At 44.0% G+C, this 24,136-nt stretch overlaps 1 protein-coding gene across 1 annotated transcript; it reads right to left on the bottom strand.

Annotated features, from left to right (window-relative positions):
• Window positions 1-2,170: 2,170 nt before the first annotated feature.
• ANKRD33 (ankyrin repeat domain 33) lies at window positions 2,171-21,154 on the bottom strand. The gene is made up of 5 exons (XM_060252848.1): window positions 20,730-21,154; window positions 14,417-14,895; window positions 11,535-11,664; window positions 8,070-8,210; window positions 2,171-3,483 (listed from the first exon to the last, which is right to left on the bottom strand). Exons 2-5 carry the CDS (start codon window positions 14,777-14,779, stop codon window positions 2,708-2,710), a joined length of 1,410 nt encoding a protein of 469 aa, XP_060108831.1. The 5' UTR covers window positions 14,780-14,895; window positions 20,730-21,154; the 3' UTR covers window positions 2,171-2,707.
• Window positions 21,155-24,136: the final 2,982 nt, after the last annotated feature.

Genomic DNA, 24,136 nt, shown 5'->3' with positions numbered 1-24,136 from the left:
ACATGGTGGCTGTGGGGGCGGGGCTTCCCCCATCGGCCAGCTGACTGGGGGCAGGAAGGAGCCTGGGAAAGAGGGAGAATCCCTGCTGGGACCTGGGGATTGGCAAACCTACTGGGTGTTAAGAGTTCCCCTCTGCCCCCAAGCCACCATAAAAAGGGACTGGGAAGACAAGCTGAACTACACTTCTGCCTGTGGAATTGGGGGGTTGGCGGCTCAAGTTTGAGGCCACATACAGGGCTGGCCCCAGACTGTCTAGCACTCTTGGCAAGGCTAACTTCTGCCGCCCCCCCCCCCCAAACTGATAACGTCACTGAGTCACATGGGGAGCACCCAATTCAGTACCCCAGAAGGCCTGCACCCTAGGCAATTGCCTAGTCTGCCTAGTGGCAGGGCTGGCCCTGGCCACGTGCACAGTGGGACCCAGGCCAGGCAAAGCTCAATTAGCTGGAGATACCCATGCAGCAGTGGCCACTTCTGGCCAAGGCTGCCAAGCAATTGTTGGTGGTGCAATGCTGTGGGTTCAAGCCAGAGATCATCAGCAAGCTTTGCCACCTCATGTGATAGCAGCCACCCCGGCTGAAGGCTGCTGAATCGTCTGATGAGGGAACAGGCATTGTGCATATGAGGTCTTGCGTTTGGCAGAGGCCCTAGGCCACCCAGTGACCAGTTTAACTGGAGATTGTTGACACTGCCCCCTCCATGAGGTGGTTGGGTGGTCCATGAGGGAGGGAGGCCTGGCCATCCAGTCATGTGCTTGGTTGTGTGATTATGCCCGATGTCTGGAAGAAAATGCTGGAGAATGCCCCCACACAACACCCAGCTGGCCCCAACAGAGGATTGTCTTTATCCCACCCCCATGTGCAAATGTCAGTCTCCATGGCCATTTAGGAATTGGGACATCTCTGGAGTTGCAGGCTGATCAGAGAGGTGTGCAACCTCTCCTTGGATACCTGAGCTGGCATGATTGTGGCTGCGGTGGCTCCCAATTTACCGGTGAGGCTGCCAATGAAATGAAGGAGTTCTGCTTGGCTGCTGCAGATGAGGTTGTTCTGCCATGCTGAAGCCACAGAGTGGCTCTGCTTACTCTCACTCCGAGCAGCCCCGTTCCCTCCCTTGCACCAGTTGCTCATGGGCCAGCTAAGAGCCCTGGATAGGCTGGTTCTAGGCCCCAGGCCTTGTGTTTGACACCACTGTTCTATACAGTTGTAAACAGGGTTGCCAAGCCCCTCTACCGCTACAGTGGGGGACTGTTTCCTTGCATGCACAAAGCGTGTGCGGCACAATGATATCACTTGAAAGTGACATCGTGCTGGGGACATGGCACTAGGACTCATGATAAAACTCTGTGGTACCACAGAGTTTTATCATGAATCTATAGTACCATAGAGTTTTATCGTGAGTCCTAGAGCATCCCTGGTGCGACATCCCCGGCATGATGACATCACAGTGTGCGGCGATGGGGCTCTTAGGGGGCAGGGATCTCCCCAGCAGCCTGCTCCCTTCAGCAGGTTGGGGCCCTCCAGACCGGGGGATCCCCTACCCCTGGTGGGAGCTTGGCAGCCTTTGTTGTGAAATTGCTCTGAGGATAGGGGGAGAAAATACTTGGCTGAGGTCACAGATGCTAACCACCCAAAGCTGATTTCTGTAGCATAGTTGCAGCCTGACGAGGGAGAGAGAGGTTTGTTTGTACTTACCTTGGTGAAGGCAATTTCCAACTCCTTTGTTCTACAAATGTTAAATTGATCTTTACCCTAAAATAAAAAAGGGATTGTAGAAGGCTACAGTTGGGAGCTAAAGGGGCTTATGCTGAGACAGATGCTTTAAGGACAAACCGCAGGTTACCTAGGGATGCCAGCCTCCAGGTGGGACCTTGGGACCTGGGGACCCCCCCCCCCCCCGAATTACAGCCCATCTCCAGACTACGGAGATTAGTTCCCCTGGAGAAAATGACTGCTTTGGAGAGTGGACTCAATGGCATTGTACCCCACTGAGATCCATGTCTTGCCCAGGCTCCTTCCCCATATCTCCAGGCGTTTCCCAACCTGGATCTGGCAACCCTACCCTCCCACCCCCCACTGGCAGCTGAGGGACCCGGCCACCCTAATCACATCTAATGGTGTGTGACGCAGTGCTCCAAACACTTTTGGAGGGGAACATTTAGAGCAGAGAATTAATCTGAAGGGTTTGGGATTAGGGTTTGCAAAATCATGTGGTTACAATGAAATCATGTGGTTTTGCAATGAAGCCAATGGTAGCTTGAGGCTGGCAGGCAAAGAAGGAGAAAGCTGCATGGAGGAGAAGGCTGCAGCTGCTTTTGCCCACGTACCTCAGTCACAAAAAGAAAAGGGCACACAGGAGTCTGGGACATGCAAAACTCCCACATGTCTGCTTCACGGCTCCCATGTCACCATCCAACAAACAGGAGGACTTTGTAATGTGTAGGGTTGCCAACCTCCAGGTGGGGCCTGGAGATCTCCTGCTTTTACAAGTGATCTCCCATTGGCAGAGATCAGTTCCCCTGGAGAAAATGGCGGCTTTGAAGGGTGGACTCTATGGCATTGTACCATGCTGAGGCCCCTCCCCTCCCCCCACTCCCAAAGTCTCCAGGTATTTTCCAACACAGTCCTGGTGACCCTATATATAAAGTGGCCCTCTGAATCAGTTTGGATTTCAAAATGGGTGTTTGTAGTGTTGCCTACCCCTCAGATTATGGCTTTCTGGGTTTCCCCTCCCTCTTCTTTTTATTGCACTTCTTCTTGGGCTTTACTACTGGCTCTTCAGCTTTCTTTCTTGCTTCCCGGAGTTCCTGGTATCGCCACCGAGGCAATGTCAGTGTATTCTGGGAGGGCGTGGGGGGCTCCGGCGGCTTCTCTGACCTTTGGGCAGGCGCCTTGGTGAGTCTGATTTTTGGGATGCTACCAGGGTAAACAATGTTGCGATGCAAGCGGAAAGGAAGGGAGAGCAATTTCACGATGGTGCTGTGGGGTTTGTATGGCACCAGAACCCAGTTTGGTGTCATGAGTTGGCTACTGCAAGAGGATCTGCTAGCCATGGATTTGGCATCAGGGTCTGGTATGTACTCGTTGAGGATCTCTGGCACTGAGAGTCTGTGCTTGCCCACTTTTGGTGTATTCTCAGGACAGATGGTTCGGCAAGCAGTGGCCACAAAGGGACTAGCCAAGCAAGTGGTCATGCGCACCATGTGATCCAACACACCATCTGGCTCAGGATCATGTGGAAATCTGATAGTGAACATGGCACGGATTTTCTCCGATAGGCACTCAGCCCCAGATTTTTCCAGTTCTTGTGCCACCAGCCCAGGCAGTGCAGGCCATTCAGGCAAATACTTGTTACTGAATTGCTCGGCACGTGGACGCTGCAGAAGGGTTCGGATCCGCACAATGGTTTCAAAACGGCCAGTCAAGAGTGCCCACTCCTGTGCTGTCTTCCTTTTCACTGGGTCCACAGCTTTCAGGTCAGCACCTAGGAGTAAATCAGGAGTTAGATATCCAGTTTTGTTCCTTTCATTTGATGGTGCCATGCTTTTCAAAATGGCAGCCACAGAATCACATGGCCGGCCCTTACCACAAACTCCTGCACGTGGGGGAGAAGGCAAGAACAGGCAGAAGGGGTTGCTGGCTCTGAAGACTCTCAGGTTTATATACATATAGCAGAGCTGCTAGGACACCTTGAAGCTTGAATAGTTTTATGTTAAGCACAGGATTATAAGGGAAGGATCAGGTGGCTCTTCTGAGATCACGTATCCAGTGGGCAATGAGGTCATCAAACTAGAACAGCAGTACATCTGGGGTTGCCTTTACATTGTTGCAGCTTCTCCTGCTCATTCTTCTCCCAGTCCTTTTCTCTACCATCTCCCTGGCTGTTGCATAGCTCATCATAACAGGTGGAGTGGAGAGGGGTGTACAGCAGGACTGGAAAAATAACAGGATGGAAAAGTGCAGCTCCTGTTGGATCAGGGAATTCAGGGCTTTTTTAAAACAGGAACGGACAGGAACACAGTTCTGGCTGGCTTGGCATCAGGGGGTGTGGCCTAATATGCAAATGAGTTCCTGCTGAGCTTTTTCTACCAAAAAAAGTCCCGAGGGAGCTTAAGAACAACACAGAGTTCTGTGTTATAGAGCTGGTAACTGCAAGTGTTTCAGAAATTGAGTAGATCAGGAGTGGCCAACGGTAGCTCTCCAGATGTTTTTTGCCTACAACTCCCAGCTGGCTGGGGCTGATGGGAGTTGTAGGCAAAAAACATCTAGAGAGCTACCATTGGCCACCCCTGGAGTAGATGAATGCAGGCCTCTGGGACAGCAACGTACGAGCCAGAAGAAATTTTAAAAGTTACAGGTTAGCTAAAACCATTTGGATTGACTGGACTGCAAAAGTCCTTTCATAGCTTGGGGCTAAATATCAATGGAACAGTGAGTGATTTGGGTACGGGGCTTCTATATTTGCTTATGTCTGACTGACCACACATTTTGCATTTCTGGTAACCTCATTGCTCTAAAGTCTGTACCTGAAGAAAAATGGTCCCCAATCAATCAACAATCAACTGATCAAGTTCTGCTAAAAAGATAAGCTGTGAAATAGGGGAGTCTTGTCTAGAAGTTGTACACATGCAGCTATCACTTTGGCTGGTGCCAGCTGAGCTCCCATTAAAAGGACTGCTGGGAATCATGTAGTCATTCAACACAACTTTCTTCCCAAACTACCCATGAATTGTATCCATTTTATTTATAAAATGCTTATAGGTGAGTTTTGAGGCTCAAAGCAGACAAGATGAAGATTATGAGTCTTGCTCTGTCTGTAAAATGCATCCAACAACAACTCATGCAAACTCAGTTTGCCTTGGGGCTGTGCAAGGAGTGGAGAGGAAGTTTAAGCCTTGAAGGCTGTTTGAAACAAAGTCCCTGCTCTGATATTTACCAAAGATAACAAGCCTACAATTTCCATGCTATGGACAGACCAAAATCTGTGATTCTCATCTTGTCGGTTTGAGCCCAAAGATGGAGAGCTGAACAAGATCTCACACATGGCCATTTTTTTACACGGATGGCCCCCTCCCCACTTAGCACAATGCATGTGGCAAACAGATGATCTGAGCACAAATTGTGATTATGCACACCAATTTTTAACACACATCAGGAAGATTTGCATTTCAAGATGTGCTTCTGATCAAACAGCTGGAGCATGTTGTTCGTCACATTCATGGCTCAACTTGAAAAAAGATTCTGGGCACTCAGTTGAGTGAAATCCAGAAGGCAGAGGAAAAGCTTGTTTGGCCAAACTGTCTTGGGAGTATTCCTTAGTAAGTAGGGTTGCCAGCCTCCAGGTGGCACCTGGAGATCTCTTGCTATTACAGTTGATCTCCAGACAACCAAGATCACTTCACCTGGAGGAAATGGCTGCTTTGGAAGGTGGACTCCGTGGCATTATACCGTGCTGAGATCCCTCCCCTCCCCAGGCTCCACCCCCAAAATCCCCTGGTATTTCCCAACTCAGAGATGGCAACCCTATTCATGGGCCCAAGCAAAAGATGCCCTCCGTAAGTTCAAGAAAGCAGTAGCAGACTGTTCCCAAGCTCAGAGCACTGCAATTCTGTTGGGTATATGAGTTCTTTACTAAAGGCTGCAGCTTTGTCTCCAGCCTAGATGGCTCCTTCCTGTCCAGTTGTGTCTGATCTGTAGGTTGTGTACATCAGAACTGATGATGGCAAAATGTCTTCTTTACTCTTAATTTTAAAACGCTTATACTCTTGCTTGTCCCTAGATACCAGTCCACTAGATATGGAGCAATGGAATCTGTAATCTTCCCACTTGATCAGAGTATCATAGACTGTACGTGTGGGGCAGTGGCACAGTGCACACTAAAGCCAGTGCGGTGTTGTGGTTAGAGTGTCTGACTGGGATCCTTAGGTTTGGGTCCCTACTCTGCCAAGGAAACTTGCTGGGTAACCTTGGACCAATCTATATCAGCCTAAGCTGCAATGGCATAGTCAGCTACAATAGCATAGCTTCGGCTTGAGAAATTCCTGCATATTTGAAGGGGGAACCTGGGGAAGGGAGGGTTTGGGGAAAGGCCTCAGCAGGATATAATGCTGTAGAGTCCACCATCCAAAGCAGTGTTTTCTCTCCAGGGGAATGGATCTTTGTCATCTGGAGATCAGATGTAATTCTGGGAGATCTCCAGGCCCTACCTGGAGGCTAGCAACCTTATTGATATTAGAATAAAACTAATATCAATAGGAAGAGAAGGAAGAGTGATGTAAGGCACTCTGAGTCCCCGTTGGAGAGAAAAGTGGACCATAAATGAAGTAAATAAATAACGACAACCCAAGATGGAAGTTTAGGCAGAGCAAAGGACTGTTGTGCTTCATAACTGTCAGCAGATGGCACCAGTGACAATTCAAAAGGGTAAAGAGAGAATTCAATGAGGAATTGGAGACCAGTTTCTACCACTGGGAGCAGGATGCTAGTGTCCTGTGCCAGGAATGCTTCCAAATAAAGGGGCTTATTGGAGGATATAGATAATGTGAGTTCTCCAGTGGTGACCGGAGGTGAGCCCCCTAATTATCTGGAGATTCTTTTCAAGGTCATGCTTCTTTGGAATGAGCCCTTTACAGGCTTTTTTTGGGCAGGAACGCACAGGAACACAATTACAGCTGGCTTGGTGTCAGGGGGTTGGCCTAATATGAAAATGAATTCCTGCTGGGCTTTTTCTACAACAAAGCCCTGTGTGAAACAATGGTGACATCAGAGGGTGTGTCCTAATATGCAAATAAGTTCCTGCTGGACTTTTTCTACAAAAAAAGCCCTGGCCCTTTACATTATTTTTGAACAAACTCATACTTTGTTGTCCAAATTAGAGAACTATATTTGCTTTTGAATTGATTCAGTGTGGTAACAACAACGTAGCCTTTGATTTTCAGCTTTCTGGGATGTATTAGTCATGTGCTTTAATTCACTTGTTTGGGTCTCAGATTTAGTGTATTTTTGAGGTACTGTGATTATGTATCTGTTTATAATGTGGGCTATGAAATGAAATGTGGGCTATGAAATGATTATGTATCTGTTTATAATGTGGGCTATGAAGGCTTCTTCCCTTCTTCTAGATTCAGTGGCATTATACCACTGTTGCATTATATTATTGCAACAAATTCTTGTGGTCCTCAGAAAATAGGCCCATTGCTGGTCTCTTTCTACCCCTCCACTGATGTTGATGGAGTGGGTCAAGCCCCAAGGCTAAAAGTAGCAGCAAAAATTACTGCAATGCTCCCTCTACCAATCCTTCCACCTGGAAATGGAAGACCACTCAGTGCTACAAGTGATGCCTCACTAGAAAGTGAGAGATTATGTCCAAGTTCTTTTGCTCATTGTAGGGTCCTTAAAGGACCACACCCAGTTTCCCACTGGGATGGCTGCTTGAAAGCAGCACAAGAAGTCTCTCTTGTGCTCTTTTAAATCCTGCTACCTAATTGGAATATGAAAGCATTATGGTTTGCTCCCAGTGGAGCTATTTTCCCTGGGAAATTGGGAGGGGGGGTACCTGTGTCAACTTCCAATCTCCTTAAGGGAAGAGCATTAGACAACAGTGAAATATAGCTATGTGACACTCACAAGAGCATAAGAAAGCAACACTCTCATTGGGGAGGTTGGCTGGAAAGAAGGAACGGAGTGTAATTGTCTCAGATTTTGATGTAGCTCAAAACTTTTATATAAGTTTTCCTTCAAACTGAGTGACTCTTACATTGGTGGAAGGCTCCTAAGACTAGAAGAAGGCTTAAAATTTTACTCAGAGGAGTAAAAGGATGAGTGCAGGATCCATCCCATTGTTTCTTCCACTGTCACTTGGCATCCCTCTAGCCAGGAAGTGGGAGATTGCCCCAGTGTCTTTGATCAGCAACGAATCTCCCAGTAGTCTCTGAGATGTGGCAGGTACCTAATACTAACCAGTGACCTGGGCTTGCTTATACCCATTTGAATATCTATTTTACTGTTTCAAGGATCAGAGCAGTAGTTCAATGCTGTAAATCCTGGACTGATGAATAAGGGGCAATATACCTGCCATGAGCAAGGCTGAGACACAGTCATTCTGCCCTTGCATTGCAGCCTTCATGAGTGCAGTCAGACCCCGGACATCCTGTGTCTCAATCTCTAGTGCTGGGTAGTAGTTCAGAAGATAGTTTACAATAGTGGTGAAACCTACAAGGTGATAGGAAAAGAACAGCATCATGAATTCACACATTCTCCAGAAATAAAATTCAGCATGCATTTGGTGTTAAGGCATCGTAATGGAACAAATAACTAGTCTGCTGTTTTTATTTGAATCCTGCTCTGTTGCTTTGCTCACATTGCAGCTATGGCAGTGAATTGCATTGCCAGACTGTTAGAAGCACCAGTCTCCAGCATGAGCATATAGGGCTGATAGATAGATAGATAGATAGATAGATAGATAGATAGATAGATAGATAGATAGATAGATAGATTTATTGTCATTGTTCTCCACAAAAAGAGAGCAACGAAATGAGGTGCTCTTCCACAAACATACCAACACATCAAACACACATATTCATATTCATACCATTTAAATACATCTAAAACCATTTAAACCATTAAAACCATTTAAATACATCTAAAACAGATAAACATTCATAAAACCATTAAAACTATTTAAATACATCTAAAACAGATAATCCTTCATAACCCTGCATTTAACCTAACCACAGCACTTGGATAGAAACTGTCCTTAAATCTGTTTGTCCTAGCCTTCAACACTCTATATCGTCTACCTGACGGTAAGATCTCAAATAGCAAATGGCCCAGATGTGAAGGGTCCCTTAGGATCATTTCTATCTTCCTTTTACATCTCATATTATACAGATCCACCAATGAGGGGAGAGAACATCCGCAAATCTTTTGTGCTCTGATAGGCTGAATACCACCTAATCAAAAGCTGATTCAGCTGTCTGTCTTACCTCTCTCCTCATGTGTCAGGCAGCTTATTCATTTTTGATTTTTAAAAACACCTTGCCTTTAATCAAATAAACATTATTTGAAAAATGAAAAACTGCATCTGGTATTGGGCTAAAATTTTGCTGGTGTTGGCTTCCTTGCTCTTCTCCTTATTTTCCTCTATTCCAAGAGACGTTATACATTACACAGAGACAAATATCCATGTGCCCCTAGGTGAGCACTCTTGAGGGAGCTCAGTGGCAAACAGCGTATTGCACTCAAATGCATGTCATGAAGCACCAGCATTGTTTTTCTTTAATGAAAAATAGCCTTAGGAGGTTGTGATTTTCAACAGAGCTATCAATGTTTAACTCTTTTCCTGTTGGCCAGTTTTCTGTTCAAGATTGTTCCTAAACTATTTTTCCTTCCATGGGTTTCCAGATGTGTGCTTATGATGGAAAAGATATATTGGAAAATTCATTAAGGGAAGAAAGAGTGGTGACATTTAGATCTTCCTCATAAGCACTGCTCTATAAACCCCTGTCCTTCATAAATAAGTAAAATGGAGAGACAGGGCTTTTTTAGTGATGCCACCTTGCCTCATTTTCCTTGAGGCTCACTTGGTGCCTACCTTACTATTTTTTAGGTGCCAGGCTAATAGATTTCTTTCTACTCAGGCTTTTGATTAAGAGAACTCATTATTATGGTATGCTTCTTGCCTGAGTAGTATTTTGTAAGACTTATTTTAATGCTAGGGTTTTAATAGTTTATTAATTGTTACAACCTCTATGGTATTTCTGTTCTTATTATGTTTTACTTGTAAGCTATCTTAAGCAGATTCTATGGAGAGGAGGCATAGATATAATGCAAATAAATAAATATTTTTAAAAGCCATAGGAATGTCATTGCATACAATTTCCTTCTCAGTTGCAGCCAGTCAGAACTGCCTGACGAATAGGATTGTCGGTTCTGGGTTGGAAAATTCTTGGAAGATTTTGGGAGTGGAGCCTGAGGAGGTTGGGCCTTGGGAAAGGGATGGGCTGTAATGGGGTAGAATGCCACAGAGTTTACCTTCCACAGCAGCCAGTTTCTCCAGGTGAACTGCTTTCTGTCACCTGGAGATCAGTTGCAATAGTGGGAGATCTCCAGCAGCCACCTGGAGGTTGGCAAACCCTATGATAAATATAGCTGTATGACACACATTACTAAACATGTTTGCTGCATTCACACTTAGTTTTTATAGATGTACTCTTAAAACATTTTGGGTGTACATGCAATGTATGAGGTTATTCTCAATTATGCAGTATCTCAGCATTCTGATACTATTTAATGAAGGGCATTTCCTTTGCATCTCATAGTTATAGAACTGAAATCTCAGTTTCATCAGAAGAAAATGCATATTTGAGTTTGTGCATGTGTGCGCAGAGATGCATGCTTTCATACTGGCATGCAAATTGTGTCAGACCACACAACACTAACACTGGTGTGGTCAAAGGAAAAACAAAGAATAGGCAACATCTGGATCTGCTTGACTCAGTTTTTCAGTCAGTGGTCCTCCTGCCTCTGTAAATGCTGATAATGGCTGGTGAGCAGATGGCAACTGGCAAACGATAGGTAATGTCAGCCTAGCCCATGTCAAAAATGGATTTTTTCTCCATGAGCAGGTTACTGAAGTCATTTTGAACCTTTTCAGCATAACTACCGATCCTTCTTCTCAACCCATGCTGAAGGATTCAAAAGAAGGGAAGGGCATGAACTGAATCATGAATCATGATTTGTGCTAAAAATGGCCAGTTACTTGGTTCATTCTGAACTGCTTCGTCTGATGCTACTGCAGCTGAACACAAAAACAAACTGGCCTTTTTTCTTGGCATGTCGTTTGGTTCATGTTTAGTTCATTTTTTTCAGACAGCCTGGCATGATTCCCCAGCCCCCTGTGCTTATAGTCAGCTTCCAGTGAAACTGACTAGAAGGGAGGGGCACCTGCTTTGGGAGGGGGCTGTAGGTCAGCCCCCAAAATCTAGTTTGCACCAAACCTGGAGAGCAGGTAGAGGAGAGTCCACTGAAGAGATTGCTACAAGTTTGGCATCTCTAGCCCACTTGGGGGCTATTCTACATCTTCCCAAACCAAACCTCAGGAAATTGATCCCTCCCCCCCCAAAAAACAAAACAAAACAAAAAAAACAAACAACCAAACTGAACAACCCAATGAACCATGGAATGAAATGAACCACCGTTGTCACATTCCATGCCCATCCCTTTTCAAAACAATGTCAGATTGTATATCAAGGTTTTTTTTCTTTCTGCAATAGACAATCTGCGCTCGTTTTGTCACTAGCATACTGTTATGTATAACTGATACCTCTTTTACCCAATCATTTCTGTACACTTGGCTGAATGAATATTTCTTAGGGTATTATTCTACACTATTGAATCCCATCGTTTTCTTGGCAAGCATCACAAAACTACATTTCTTAATTAGTTGCTGTTTTCATTCTGTTGCGACTCCCACCAAGTCCACCATATTCCTGCATACCACTATGCCCCTCTGCATGAAAGCAGCATGTTTCCTACCTGCCTGAGCAGCTATCATGAGTGCTGTGTTTCCATCATTATCCTGATGGTTGACATTTATGAAGGGGCATTTGCTGAGAATGATGACAATGTCTACGAAGCCTTTGTAACATGCTGCTATTAGACCATTCTGTGGAGGAAAGGGGAACCAATGTTAAGATTCAGCTAGTTGAAAATATGGTGCTCTAAAAAGAGTCTTTATCATTTCCCTCCCCCACTTTGGGTTGCTTTACCCTGCTCTCCTGCAATGCTGGTAATTGGTATACCAGAACTAACACCAATGGAATATGACCATAGTTCTATGTCCCCTCACCAGCAAAGTCAAAAACCACATGATGACTGCTACAATCAAGACTAATGCAGTAACACCAACAACCATTTCTGTTATAGCATCTCCACTTCCAGTCATCAACCACAGTATTGTATGCCAATGTTTCTGTGCAGCTAATGTAGCACAACTCCTATGTTTCTAAGCAGCTAACATAGCACGACACCTCTCTTCTTGAGGGGAGCAAGCATTCCGCAAGGGGGGGGGCGCAAGGGAGAAAGAAGCTACAACTGCAAAGCTGTGCCCTGGCTCAGTGGGGAAGAGCAATGTAGTGGGGAAAAGGAGATGGGGAACTGAGCCACCCCCAGGAAATGAATATGTGGCCTAAAAAAGCTTGCCTTTTGGGTGTCTTGCTGGTAAAAATAATTATGACTGGGCAAGGGAAGGAAGCAGAAATAGAATTTCTGCTACACAGACCAACACAGAGCAAAAGGTAGTTTCTCAAAAACAAACTTCTTTCCCTCAGTCTGTTCCCATAAGTGGAGCCCAGGAACCTCAATCACGTAGCCCATTATTAAAGGGCACTTATGTGGAGTTGTAACTCAGTGGAACTGCACAAGCACAGTGTACAGAAGGCTCCAAGTTCAGTGCGTGGCTATGAGCTCATGGAAGAAACAGCTGTGAAGAACCCACATGCATACTTTTGAGTAGCTAGACTAGTTACTAGAGCCAGAGGGGCTAGGCTAGAGCTTGGAACAGTAGCATGAGCTGCGTGGTGGTGTGACTCATTTTTTTCCTAGAATGTTTTAATTTTGTACAGCTTCTTTATGCTATCTTGCCATACCTCCCTCCTGTAATTCTGGCTCCTTGGAACTGTCTGCTGCCTATTTGACCTCACCTCCCTTCCACTTGATGCATATCTCAACTTGGTTAATCATGAGAGCAGAAAACAGGCGGTGTGAGACTTTTCATGAACATTTGAACATGTGAAGCCTCCATGTACTGAGTCAGACCATCAGTTTGTCATGGTCAGTATTGTTGCTTCTGACTGGCAATGGTTGTTCAGGGTCTCAGGTGATGATCTTTCATATTACCTGCCACCTGGTTCTTTTTAGCTGTGGATGCAGGGAATAAACCTGGGACCTTCTGCATGCTAAACAGATGCTCTGCCACTGAGCCACAGCAGAATTACGGCTCTTACATTCTCACCTTTGCTTCCACAACAAGGCTGTTAGAAGGATGAAGATACCGAGTCCCAGGGCTTATTGTTTTGGAGAACTCACTGCCGTTCCATCCCACTGTGAACCCCATCATGAAGTCACTGAATAGCAAAAGTGGAGGGGTGGGGGGGAGATCCCCTGTCTGTTTACTACTGTGTAAATACTAAATCATATAATTTGAGGTGTGAGATGAGAGTGGCACATAAAAATGGGTTTGCTGGCTGCCTCTGTGCTTTTGAAAACTCCGTGAAAGATGCTGGGGAAAAGGCATAACTTTTCCATTATTGCATCTTGGTAACATGGAGCCATCATATGTTTTTAAATAGCTTAGGAGCCCTTTGAAGAAAAAGGCAAAACCCTTACACAGAATGGGGTGGCTTCCCCCTGGTGGCTAAAGCTGTGTGCTTGGGGTCCACATGACACTAGTTAACGAACTGCACAAAAAGTGTTCCTCTGCTTTTCTTCCTGCTCCTGGGTGTTAACCTTGGGTTAGATGGAAGACTGGTCTTTTTTTGAGGAGTGTGTCTGTGTGCCTGGGGAACTGTGCTGTCACTGAACTAGCTTCTTTATGTCTAGGGTTTAGGAATGTGGCAGTGGGTTAGTTCAGGAACTGCGTGGTTCCATGGAGCCATTAAAACAAGTCTTGGAGGTTTTCCCACTCTTCCTCCAAGAGCACTATGAAGTAGCAGTCCATACAAATAAAAAGGGGCAATGTTTTTTTCAACAAAAGCAATGATGGAACCTAAAAAGTAAAACCATTGCTTGATCTCAACTTAAGATTTAGCAGCAAGTCTTGCCCAACACTCTAGATGAATCCTTCCTCTTCTTTATACAGATTTGATGGCAACTCATGCTTTAATACAGATATCTGCATGTAATTGGCTCTTTATTAGATGATTTTACATTTTCATAGGAGGGCCCTATATAATCGTTTTCATAGAAACTCAGAGATGTCTGTGGACTTAAAGTGTGTGGCACAGGAGCTGGCTATGATGTGATAAAGTGCTCTATTGTTCATTCAGATCAATATTCAGCACCTGATGAGATTTCACCATACTTCATTGGTGGAGGAAAACTGATCAGGCTACATAATAAGGCAACTTGAGGATCACTGAACAGTGTACCTACTGCAAGGCAAAGTGAGCTCACTGCATGGCTGGGATGATTTATGGTCATGAGTCACCCATAACTCTTAATTAGTGACTGCAGCGTTTGGGATGGTTTCTTGAACTATGTGCTATCTGTCTGTAGCTCTGTCTTCCTAAGTGGAGGTCGCATCCCATTTAGAAATATCTCTTTTTAGTTTGTGTGTATCCCATTTGAGCCATGCCTTCTGTTTCAGCCTGTGGCCACTAGCTCTTATATGCTGTGCTGGAGGTTGAGTGTCCAATTACCCGTCCATTGATGTCCAGTTCCATAACTTCTTCCCGAGTTACCCCGTTGTCCAGTTTCTTTTGAAGAACTTTGGCATTGTTCTTGACACAGCAGCAGTAGAGTGTGAGATCTGTGTCAGTATCCTCGTCAGACAGATCTGGCTCATAGAAAGGGTAGATAGAGTCTTCAGATAGGATGCTCCTGATATCTGCATCATCACTTTCTTTCTCTTCAGACAGGATGCTCCTGAGAACAGAATAATTAGCGGACTCCTCATCCTCATCCTCTTCTTCATCTTCCTCGTAATACAATTCAGGGTCTGACTCATCTAGGGTGGGTGATATGTTTGTGCATCGCTCTTCTCCACTGCTGGCATCAGTCATCCAGCCTGCTCACAGCAGACAGGGCCTCTTGTCTTGACTGCCCACAGGACTCATTTCAATGGAAATTACCTTTCCCCTCTATGCTCTGCAGCCCTCTTCAGTTACACACCGGGGATCTGCAATGCAAAGAAAATTATTTGCCAGCGCCACTCACTGATAATGACTGACAATGTGCCCCCCTGCCCCACAAAATAGCCCTCTACAATATGATTTTCTTTTGAACACTTAATGGGTGCAGGATTGGGATGGGCATGAACCGAACCACAAATCATGATTCGTGCTAAAAATGACCAATTTGTGGTTCATTCCAAACTGGTTCACCTGATCCTGCTGCACCCAAACATGAAAATGAACTGGACTTTTTTTCCTTTACACGTTATTTGGATCGTGATTGGTTAATTTTTCCAGACAGCCTGGCAGGATTCACCAGCCCCCTGTACTTTTGGTCATTTCCCAGTAAAACTGACTAGAAGTGGCAGCTCAGCTTTTTCCAGCCTCCTGCAGCTTCTAGCCAGTTTCACTGGAAACTGAACAGAAGCTGAGGGGGCTAAGGAGCTGCTGCTTCTAGTCAGTTTCACTCCACTCCAAGCTTCCTGGGGGTCAAATCCACCAGAAGCTGCAGCGTGATTTCCCTTTCTTTTCACAACTTGACCTTCTCCTAGGAAAGCAGTTTACTGGGACCACCTGCTTTGGGGGGCTGTAGCTTGGCCTCCCAAAATCCAATTTGTGCCAAACTTGGAAAGCAGGTAGAGGAGAGTGTGCTGAAGATTTTTGGTCCCTAGCCCACTTGGGAGCTGTTCTACATCATCCTGAACCAAACAAACCAATGAACTATGAGTCATTTGGGAAACTGGAAGAAAAAATTGAAATGAACCATTGAATTGGGCAACCCAATGAATCAAAACCCCCCACCACTTTGTGTTCCATGATCATCACCTAGGAGCTGGGGAAAGTGGAGCTGCAGTGTCTAGTCAGTTTCACTGGAAATTGACCAAAAGCACTGGGAGCTGGGGAATCATACCAGGCTGTCTGGAAAAACAAAACCAAATAGGAACCAATGGACATGCCAAGAAAAAAGGCCAGTTCATTTTCATATTTGGGTGCGGCAGGATCAGATGAAGCAGTTTGTAGCGAACCACGAATCAGAAGTTTTTATCACTTAATCATGATTTGTGGTTTGGTTCATGCCCACCCCTAGTGTGGGAGATCATTGTTCTAAGGCCAAGTGATCTGTTTGATGATGGTTTCCAAAGGTATTAGTCTTTAGCCCATGGATTAACACTCTCAGGTGGGTCATGATGAGCCGCCACAGAGCAATCATTGCGGGAGTTTTTGCTTTTTTAAAAAAAAGACCTGCTGCTAAAGTACATGTGAAGAGAGCAAAAGGGGCCACATCCCCTATCTCTCTTTGCACACCTGCCAGATGGCCAGATAAGATCACCTAGTGGAGGTGAAGACTTTAGAGTAAACAGGGATCCTCTTTGTCTTTTCATGTGATTCTGATGCCATATTACTTTATGTCACATGTTTGCAACTTCCACAGTCTGCAAAAGTTAAAGTTGTTTATTAGAGCAGTGATTTTTAAACTGTATTCTGGGGGAAATTGTTTTTTTTTTTAATGAGAAGACCAATAATGGCATAGAAGTTTGTCTGAAATCTGTTTAAAATGTTGACATCCTGCTTTCCCTTCTAAAAAAGGTGAAGGTGGCTTACAAAAATTAGGAAGAACAGTTTTGTTCTGCTGCCAGTATTGCCCTGTTATGCATAGCCAAGGGAAATCTCAGGCATTATTTTATGTGTGTGTGTGTTTAGTTCACACAGTGAAGGACTACATTTTGTGGGCATGGAGTGAGCACTGCAGAAGAAGTACACATGGAAGAATTCTGTGGCAAACATGTATAGCAGGGGTGTCAAGCTCCTTTGTTATGAGGGCCGGATCTGACATAAATGAGACCTTGTCGGGCCAGGCCATGTGTGTCATAAAATGTAATGCCAGGTAGTGAAGATACAAACTTTATAAAGGACAAAAGAAACACAATTAAAGATTTTTTTTAAAAAAAACTTAAAATAAAACATGCTTGAAATAGTAGCATTCTTGCAATATTGCAGTTAGTACCAAAGCAAGCTCTCCCTCCCCCTCACTTCCTCCCCAAGAGAGGCGCCTCAGCCAATGGGGAAAATAGAGGTTTTGCTCTGTAGCTTCTGTGCAATTGAGAAATCCTGGCAAAGCAAGCTGTGACACAAAAAGAAGAGAGAGGGAGAAGAAAGGGCTTCCTCCAGGGGCCTCATCTGGCCTCCGGGCTGCATGTTTGAAACCCCTGATATAGAGGTTCTTCAGCAGACAAATTGACACAGAGAGGACATCTTATTTTCCCTTGGATTCTCAGTTGACCAAACTTTAGACCTAACTGCAATATCAGTCATCATTGGTAGTCCTTTGATTCCTTTTTCAGCCAGCGTTGTGCCAATTGAATTGGTTGTCAGTTGAGTATCAGATCAGGTTAAAAGTTATGGTACTAACCTTTAAGGCCCTTGCAGCCAGAGACCAGCATATCTATGGGACCATTTCTCCCTGTATGTATGCCAAAAACTTTGAGCTCCTCTGAGCAATATTACTTTGTAGTATCTGTAACCAAAGGATGTGTGCCTTGCCTTGTTCTGTACTGAAGGATGTCTGCCTGGAGGAGCATCCTCCTGATTGAGATCATGGCACTGTAGGATTTATTACAACTCCGCAGGGCCTGCAAAATGAAGCTGATCCACCAGGCTTTTGGCTGAGGCAGCGGATGTCCAAACAACATTGGCCTTCCCTGCTCAATCTGTTCAGTCTGTTAATTTGCCTCAGATGCTTTAGGGCACTGCCTATACCAACGGGTGCAGGGCTCTGCATGGCTGTCACCACAGTTGTTGGCTTCCCATGCCAACCTGGGAATGTTGGTAACTCGTTAACTTCTAAGACCAACACAATAAAATGGAATAAATAAAATAAAAACAAAAAGTTTCCCCTTATTGCATGGTACCCGTACTAGCACCACTGGAGAGAGAAGCAACACTAGATCGGGGACATACCAACCATATTGCATGGTACCAATGATCTAACTAGTCCATCCCTGAGAATACAGTTACAGACATGAAAGTTAACCATGTATAGTTCCAACCACACAAAAACATTTTCAGGAGCCCGCTGACGTGCTCTGCCTGGGACTCAAACTAGGAGCCTCTTGGTCTTTATACGACTGTCTCTCATGATGAACCACTCAGTATGAAGACTATGTTGATCTATAACTCTCCAGCATGACTCTACTCACCTCCCCCTACCAAGGCAGTCCATTGGATCCCCTTCCATTAGCCTGTGTGTAAATACTTTTCAATCAGGCTTGTATATCACAGGTAGAGTTTCTGTCTTTGGGATGGGAAATTCCTGGAGATTTGAGGTTGCAGCCAGGGGAGGAGAGAGACCTCAGTGGAGTATAATGCCAAAGAGTTTGTCCAATGAAACAGCCATTTTCTCCAAGGGAACTAATCTCCTGGCCCATTTGGAGGTTGGCATCCTTAGTACCTAGATTCTGGCCTTGTCAGATTGGCTTGCTAAACTTCCTCTAGGTACCTGCTTATCTGCCAGACCTTGTGGTTTCTTCAAGCTTCCTTATATACCCCAACTATGTTAGTAGGGAGGGTCCCTCTTTTCTGGTCTCTGTTTCTGATAAACCTCTGCCCTATTTTATTCCTGGTTTTGCCTTCTAGGGAGGCACTGAAGATGTTGAATGAGTTGGTAGAGCTGTTGTTCTACTTGCTACATCCATCTAAGCTCAATTGTTACTACGGAGTTTTCACATTGTGTAGCATAATTTAAGGGGAAACTTTTTATTTTGGTCTGGGAAATTAACTGGTTACCAACATATATTAATTCTTAGCAGATGGTAAAAATGTTTTAAAATCAGGTTAGGAGTTGTGAAGATAAAATGGAAGAGGGGAACATGAAGTTGTAAGTCACTTTGGGTCCTCACTGGAAATATAATATTTAAATAGATGAATGAATAACTAATAAAATAAGAATTAGGGCTGATTGGTAATTATTTTTCACCAAATGCCTATGAGAAAAAGTATCATGTGTTGGTTTACACACATCAGGCACACACCAGGGTTTCAAGCATTGTCCAGAGAGCAGGCCAAAAATCACAAAGCCAAGGGTTCACACCAGAGGGTCATTACCAAAAAGGCTGAGCTAATGAGCATGGTCAGAAAATCCAGAGGTCATACAGGAGTCAGGTTCACAAAGTCAAGATCCAAAAGCCAGCCCAAGCTCACACAAGCAGGCACTATTCAGGAACTGTGACCACAAAGTCTACCAGGTTGACTTGTCACTTCCACACAGGATGCTACCCTGACTAGCTTTTTATATCTATCTGCAGAACAAGCCCCATCGCAGCTGCTTCAGGAAGCAGTTGGCATCAGGCCAAGAGACATGTGCTCTGTGCCTGGCCTCCTGAAGCTCTGCTCTAAGTCTTAGCCTCCTATGCTATAAGGGTGATGGTGAAGCAAGGGGCTGGTAATGAGCACCTGAGCTTCATTTGTTGTATCAGGGCTAAGAGTTCTGTTGACTTTGCTGCAGTTGCTGGCTCTGAGTTCTGACAACCCTATTGAACTCTGCTGTCTAAAAGCTAATTCCCAGAAGCTCTCCTTCTAAGGAGTCCTCTTCTCCTGAGGAGTCCCCACTGTTTTAATGTTATGACTGGGGTTCTAGCTGACCCCTGACAAAAAGCCCACTGAATATGCTCATTTTATAACAGTCTCCCTGGTGGTTCACATCTCACTTCCATAACACATTATTATTACCATTCTGTATGTAAGTAGAGAAAAATAATTGATGCAGAAAAGCCAAATGCCACACCCGGCAGGTGCCCAAAGACCATGGCCAACATTTTCATGGAACCACCAATTTCAGTTGCATTCAGCATCAATTCAACCTCAATTTTGAAACATCAATTTCGTTCCTGAAGTTTTGGCAAATCACCTTCCCTTTTAATTAGACACAAGAAGTCATGGTCTGGATTAATTAATCTGTCTGGAGTATAGCATGGTGTTACAAGCTACATTTGAGTGCCCTATTGGATTTCATAAGCCAAGACCTTGACCCCCCCCCCCCCCCTTTAGTTAAAACTGGCCCTTTTGAAAACTTATGCCTGCTGACATCAGGCCATGGACCCTATGTGTAGGGCTGTTGTTACATTAGTTGAGATTGGAGCCATTGAGAATTAGTGCTTTCGGGATATGGGATGCAAAATATTTTGTTTCATCTGCAACCATTTGATTATGCTTTATCTGACTATAGCCTGATTTACTGAAAATGTTATCACTTTTTAAATGCATCTAGTTTATTACTTTATTGAATTATTTTTTAGATTTTTAAATGTCAGAAGACTTTTTATTTTGGTCTGAGAGGTTAGCTGGTTACCAACATATATAAAATCTCAGCAGATGGTAAGAATGTTTTAAAATCAGGTTAGGAGTTGTGGTGGAGATAAAATGGAAGAGAGGAACATGTTTTAATAAAAAATAGTACAGAAACATTTTAAATAAATAAAACAACAATGATAAAGAGACCTCTCAGAAGGAAGGGCTGCCTGATTGGTTAATATAACTGACAATGTAATAGTTGTAAAATCCAAACATTGAGTGACCCTTTCCCTATCACCAGATTTGGTGCAAAAAATGTAAAACCCCAAACCACAACTATTTGGACAACTTTATAAACAAACGGTACCCCCATTACATTGTAAAACTGCCTTATTTCAGTGTTTTAAAAAACAAACTTTTCAGTTATTTGGTTAGATCCTTGTGTGTTGCTAGATAGTTTCTTTAAAATTTCAGATCAAAGTAGCAATGCCTACCAAATTCATGCCAAAAGGAGCCCAATTCTCAGAGGGAATGAACAACTGAAAAAGCTTACCTGGGTATCACGTGAATTCTCCATTGCTTGTGGCCTTTAAGATCAAGACTGGACATCTAGTGCCAATGTTTGCTAGAATGTCCAAGGCCGGTTCAGTAACTGAATGGTGAAGACAAATGGTGATAAGTAGAAGCTGTATTCTGATCTGATTCTTGTTGAGGTCCAGTAATGTTTTTTGCTTTAGAAAATAATCCTTGGGATTACTGTTTTTAACTCAGTCCTGGTTAAGACTTCCCCCCAAATATTCAAATATTTCTGTTCTTGTGGTGGTACCCTTTGGGTTTTATTGCAGCATGCACTGAGATGCTGAGGCATGTGGAAACTTCCTGACAATCTCCTACTACCCCCAGGTAGGAAAGGAGTGTTGACCTTGAGGCTGAAATGGGGATTTAGACTCTAAAGTGGTGACAGCTTGCACGTCGCCATAGGCTTAGCTAGCAAAGACATCTTAATTGGCAATGTTGCTTAAAGAGGCTCTGGCCTCTGAGTAGGATTTGGAGTCTTTAAGTCAGTTGTTAATTTTAGCTACTGGACTCTTGTTTATTTGCATATGGGATTTCCAAATTTATTAAGCAGAATGAAGCTACTTCAGCTTGGAAGAAAGAAGCAGTTGGATCCTAGAGGAACAGTGTGCTTTTATGTTCTTTAATCTTTTACACTTGGTGTCTGTTTTGCTCTTGCAAACTGTAGCCTTGCAGATAGAAAAACTGCACTAATTAAGTAATGAAATTGCAAAAGTGCATAATACTTAATATGCCATTTAACATGATGCCAAGCCTGGATCATAGGTAGGTAATAACAGCAGGTTCTTCAAGATTTGGCACCTAAGCTTCTGTACTTCCTAGCTTAACTATATAGACTGCTATATTAACACTAGAGGTTGTCAACTTAATCTCACCCATGTTTACACATAAAATAAGAATGGAAAAGGAGCCTTGGTCCATCTAGTCCAGCATCCTGTTTCACAGTGACCAGCTAATTTCTCCGCAGGTCCAGCAACAGAGCATAGAGGCCAAGGCCTTTCCTGATGTTGCCTCTTGGCACTGGTATTTGAGGTTAACTGCCTCAGAATGTGTTGACTGCCTCCGAATGTGGAGGCACCATGGTTAGTAGCCACTAATAAACTGATCTTCCATTAGTCTGTTTAATCCTCTTATAAAGCTGTCTAAGCCTGTGGCTATCCCTACATCCTCTGGCACTGAATTCCACATTTTAATAACACATATTTCCTTTTGTCTGTCTTGAATCTACTGCCCATCAACTTCATTGGGTGCCCTTAAATTCTAGTATTTTGGGAGAGGAAGATAAAGTTATATTTGTCTACTCTCTCTAGCCCATGCATAATTTTAGAAACCTGTATAATTCTCCCCCACTTTGTCATTTCTTTTTAAAACTGGAGATACTGCTGATTTCAATGGGACTCTTAACTATTGTTTGTTGGAGTGCAATCCATGTCTCTCAACACAAAAGGCATGTGCTTTTATCTTTCCATACAATCATATGCAGCAAAATGCCAAGGATATCAGCACAGAATATAACTGCATTGTGCTAGTCATAGGTCAACAATGAGGTAAGTCAATGGTGGTGGTAGTGGGGGGGAAGAGGGCACAATGAGTGAATTAGAAAACCCTGGAGGAACAGCAAAACATTTTCTATCTCTATAATTCATAATCTTCAGTTATCCCTACTGTGTCCCTATTTTAGCTTCTGAAGAGATTCTGGGAATCAGGGCTGTAGCCAGGATTTTAAAAATCAGGGCTTTTTAAAAAGTTGGGGGGGGGGCAGCCTTTCCCATCCACTGTGGGGTTTGCAGCTTCTCATAAGCTTTCTACTGTCAAAAAAAGAAGAAAAGCAAGCTACACCCAGAGGGCCCCCTAGAAGTCAGGGGGCAGTGCCCCCACAGGCCCCCCTGTGGCTATAGGTCTGCTGGGGATGCTTTTAATAAAATGTGATTAGCGTGCTGTGATGGACTGAAAGCAGTTTGCTTGGGTGAGTGTGGAACAACTCACTCTGATTGGCTGAGCTGCTTCCATGGAGACAAATGTATCGAGTGGAAGGAGGCTAGCAGAGGGTGAAATCTCTCCTCAGAGTTAGTTCAGTGGGAGATCAGCTGAAGAAAGGAGCTGAGAGCAATCTGTTGGCTCAGTTCCTGAGGCAGAACTGGATTTAGAGTTTCTGTCTGAGAGAGTTTAATTGAGGAAAGGGGGCAGAACCAAAGCTCTTTCTGTGGAAAAACTTTCTACTGGCTCTTGAAATGTTCCGTCCTTGAATGAGGTTAAAAGCAGGCCTCATTTTGGGCAGGAGCTCACAGGAGTGGAGCTCTGGAAACTCTAAATTTTATTGTGTTCTTTCTTTCTTAACCCCCCCCCCCCCCAAAAAAAAATACTTGCTTCTGGGCTCCATTGTTCAAACCCCCTGTGAGAAGTTTGCTGAATTCTAAGATCTGACAAACTTTCTAATATCCCTCCCATACACACACAAAGGGAGAATAACCAAAACATATAAAACAGACATCATCATGCCACTGTGGTCACATAGGAGAAAATAATTTAAAAAGTATGATGGGCGTAAGGTTTTTTATGACAAGGTAGATGCTGAGCTGATATAATTTAATACACCTTCCGGCAATGTTAGAAGTATGTGGCATATGCAAATGAGTTGTACTAATGAGCTCTGGCACCTTTTTTCTATGAAATGACCCCTGAATGTATCTTTATTTGAGAGCAAAGTGTCAGTATACTGCTTCGCTTTAATTAAATCCCAGATTTTCTGTAAGGTAAGTTTGCAGATAGTCTAAATGACCACAAACACTCCCAGAATTCTGAGGGTATTGATGATTGGTTTGACTCCCAGAATTCTGGGAGGGTTTTGGGTTCTGGAGTGGGGGGGAGGAGAGAGAGGAAGCATGCCCTAGCTCTCAGATGTTCCACTGTGTGTTGTCCTTTTTAAACTTTAAAGGGCTGTTATTTTTCTATAAGAAGACCTCATACTTCCCTCCCTCAGAGGTAGATTTTCCCTCCAAAATTTTGTTCCCTTCTGTGACTGAGCTGCCTCAAGTAACATGGTTTTCTTCTTTGTCTTTAAAAGACTGTCTGTCCCACCTTGCTACAGAAATATAATTTGGTTTTTAGCATTAACCTGAGGGAAGGATAAGGAGTCCTTTTCAAATGGCACTTGAGATTATGTAAAAGTCAAACAGAACAAAAGATTTTATTTAAAAGACAGGGGAAGGTCAGGGGTAATCAGTTGTTGTTAACTTCAAGGCAAAAAATCCGTGGTTGTACAGACTGTAATTCTTTTTACAGGCAAATGAGAGTTATTGAAGATTATTTTCTTAGTGAGATCTTAATATCGAGAGGCTTTCCCCCTGTGTTTCCCAAACACCACAATGCTTCTTAATAGAGTTT

This window comes from Heteronotia binoei, chromosome 13 (assembly GCF_032191835.1).
Source record: "Heteronotia binoei isolate CCM8104 ecotype False Entrance Well chromosome 13, APGP_CSIRO_Hbin_v1, whole genome shotgun sequence".
NCBI classification, from domain to species: domain Eukaryota; kingdom Metazoa; phylum Chordata; class Lepidosauria; order Squamata; family Gekkonidae; genus Heteronotia; species Heteronotia binoei.
This window is presented reverse-complemented; position numbering and strand designations above follow the sequence as displayed.

What these genes read in the sequence shown, in the direction of transcription:
- ANKRD33 (XM_060252848.1), bottom strand. Translation starts at nt 14,779, where the DNA reads ATGACTGATGCCAGCAGTGGAGAAGAGCGATGCACAAACATATCACCC. An exon ending in CATGATAGCTGCTCAGGCAG is followed by an intron (nt 8,211 to 11,534) that starts GTAGGAAACATG and finishes ATCACCTTGTAG; the next exon opens with GTTTCACCACTATTGTAAAC. An exon ending in CTCAGCCTTGCTCATGGCAG is followed by an intron (nt 3,484 to 8,069) that starts GTATATTGCCCC and finishes ATTTACTCCTAG; the next exon opens with GTGCTGACCTGAAAGCTGTG.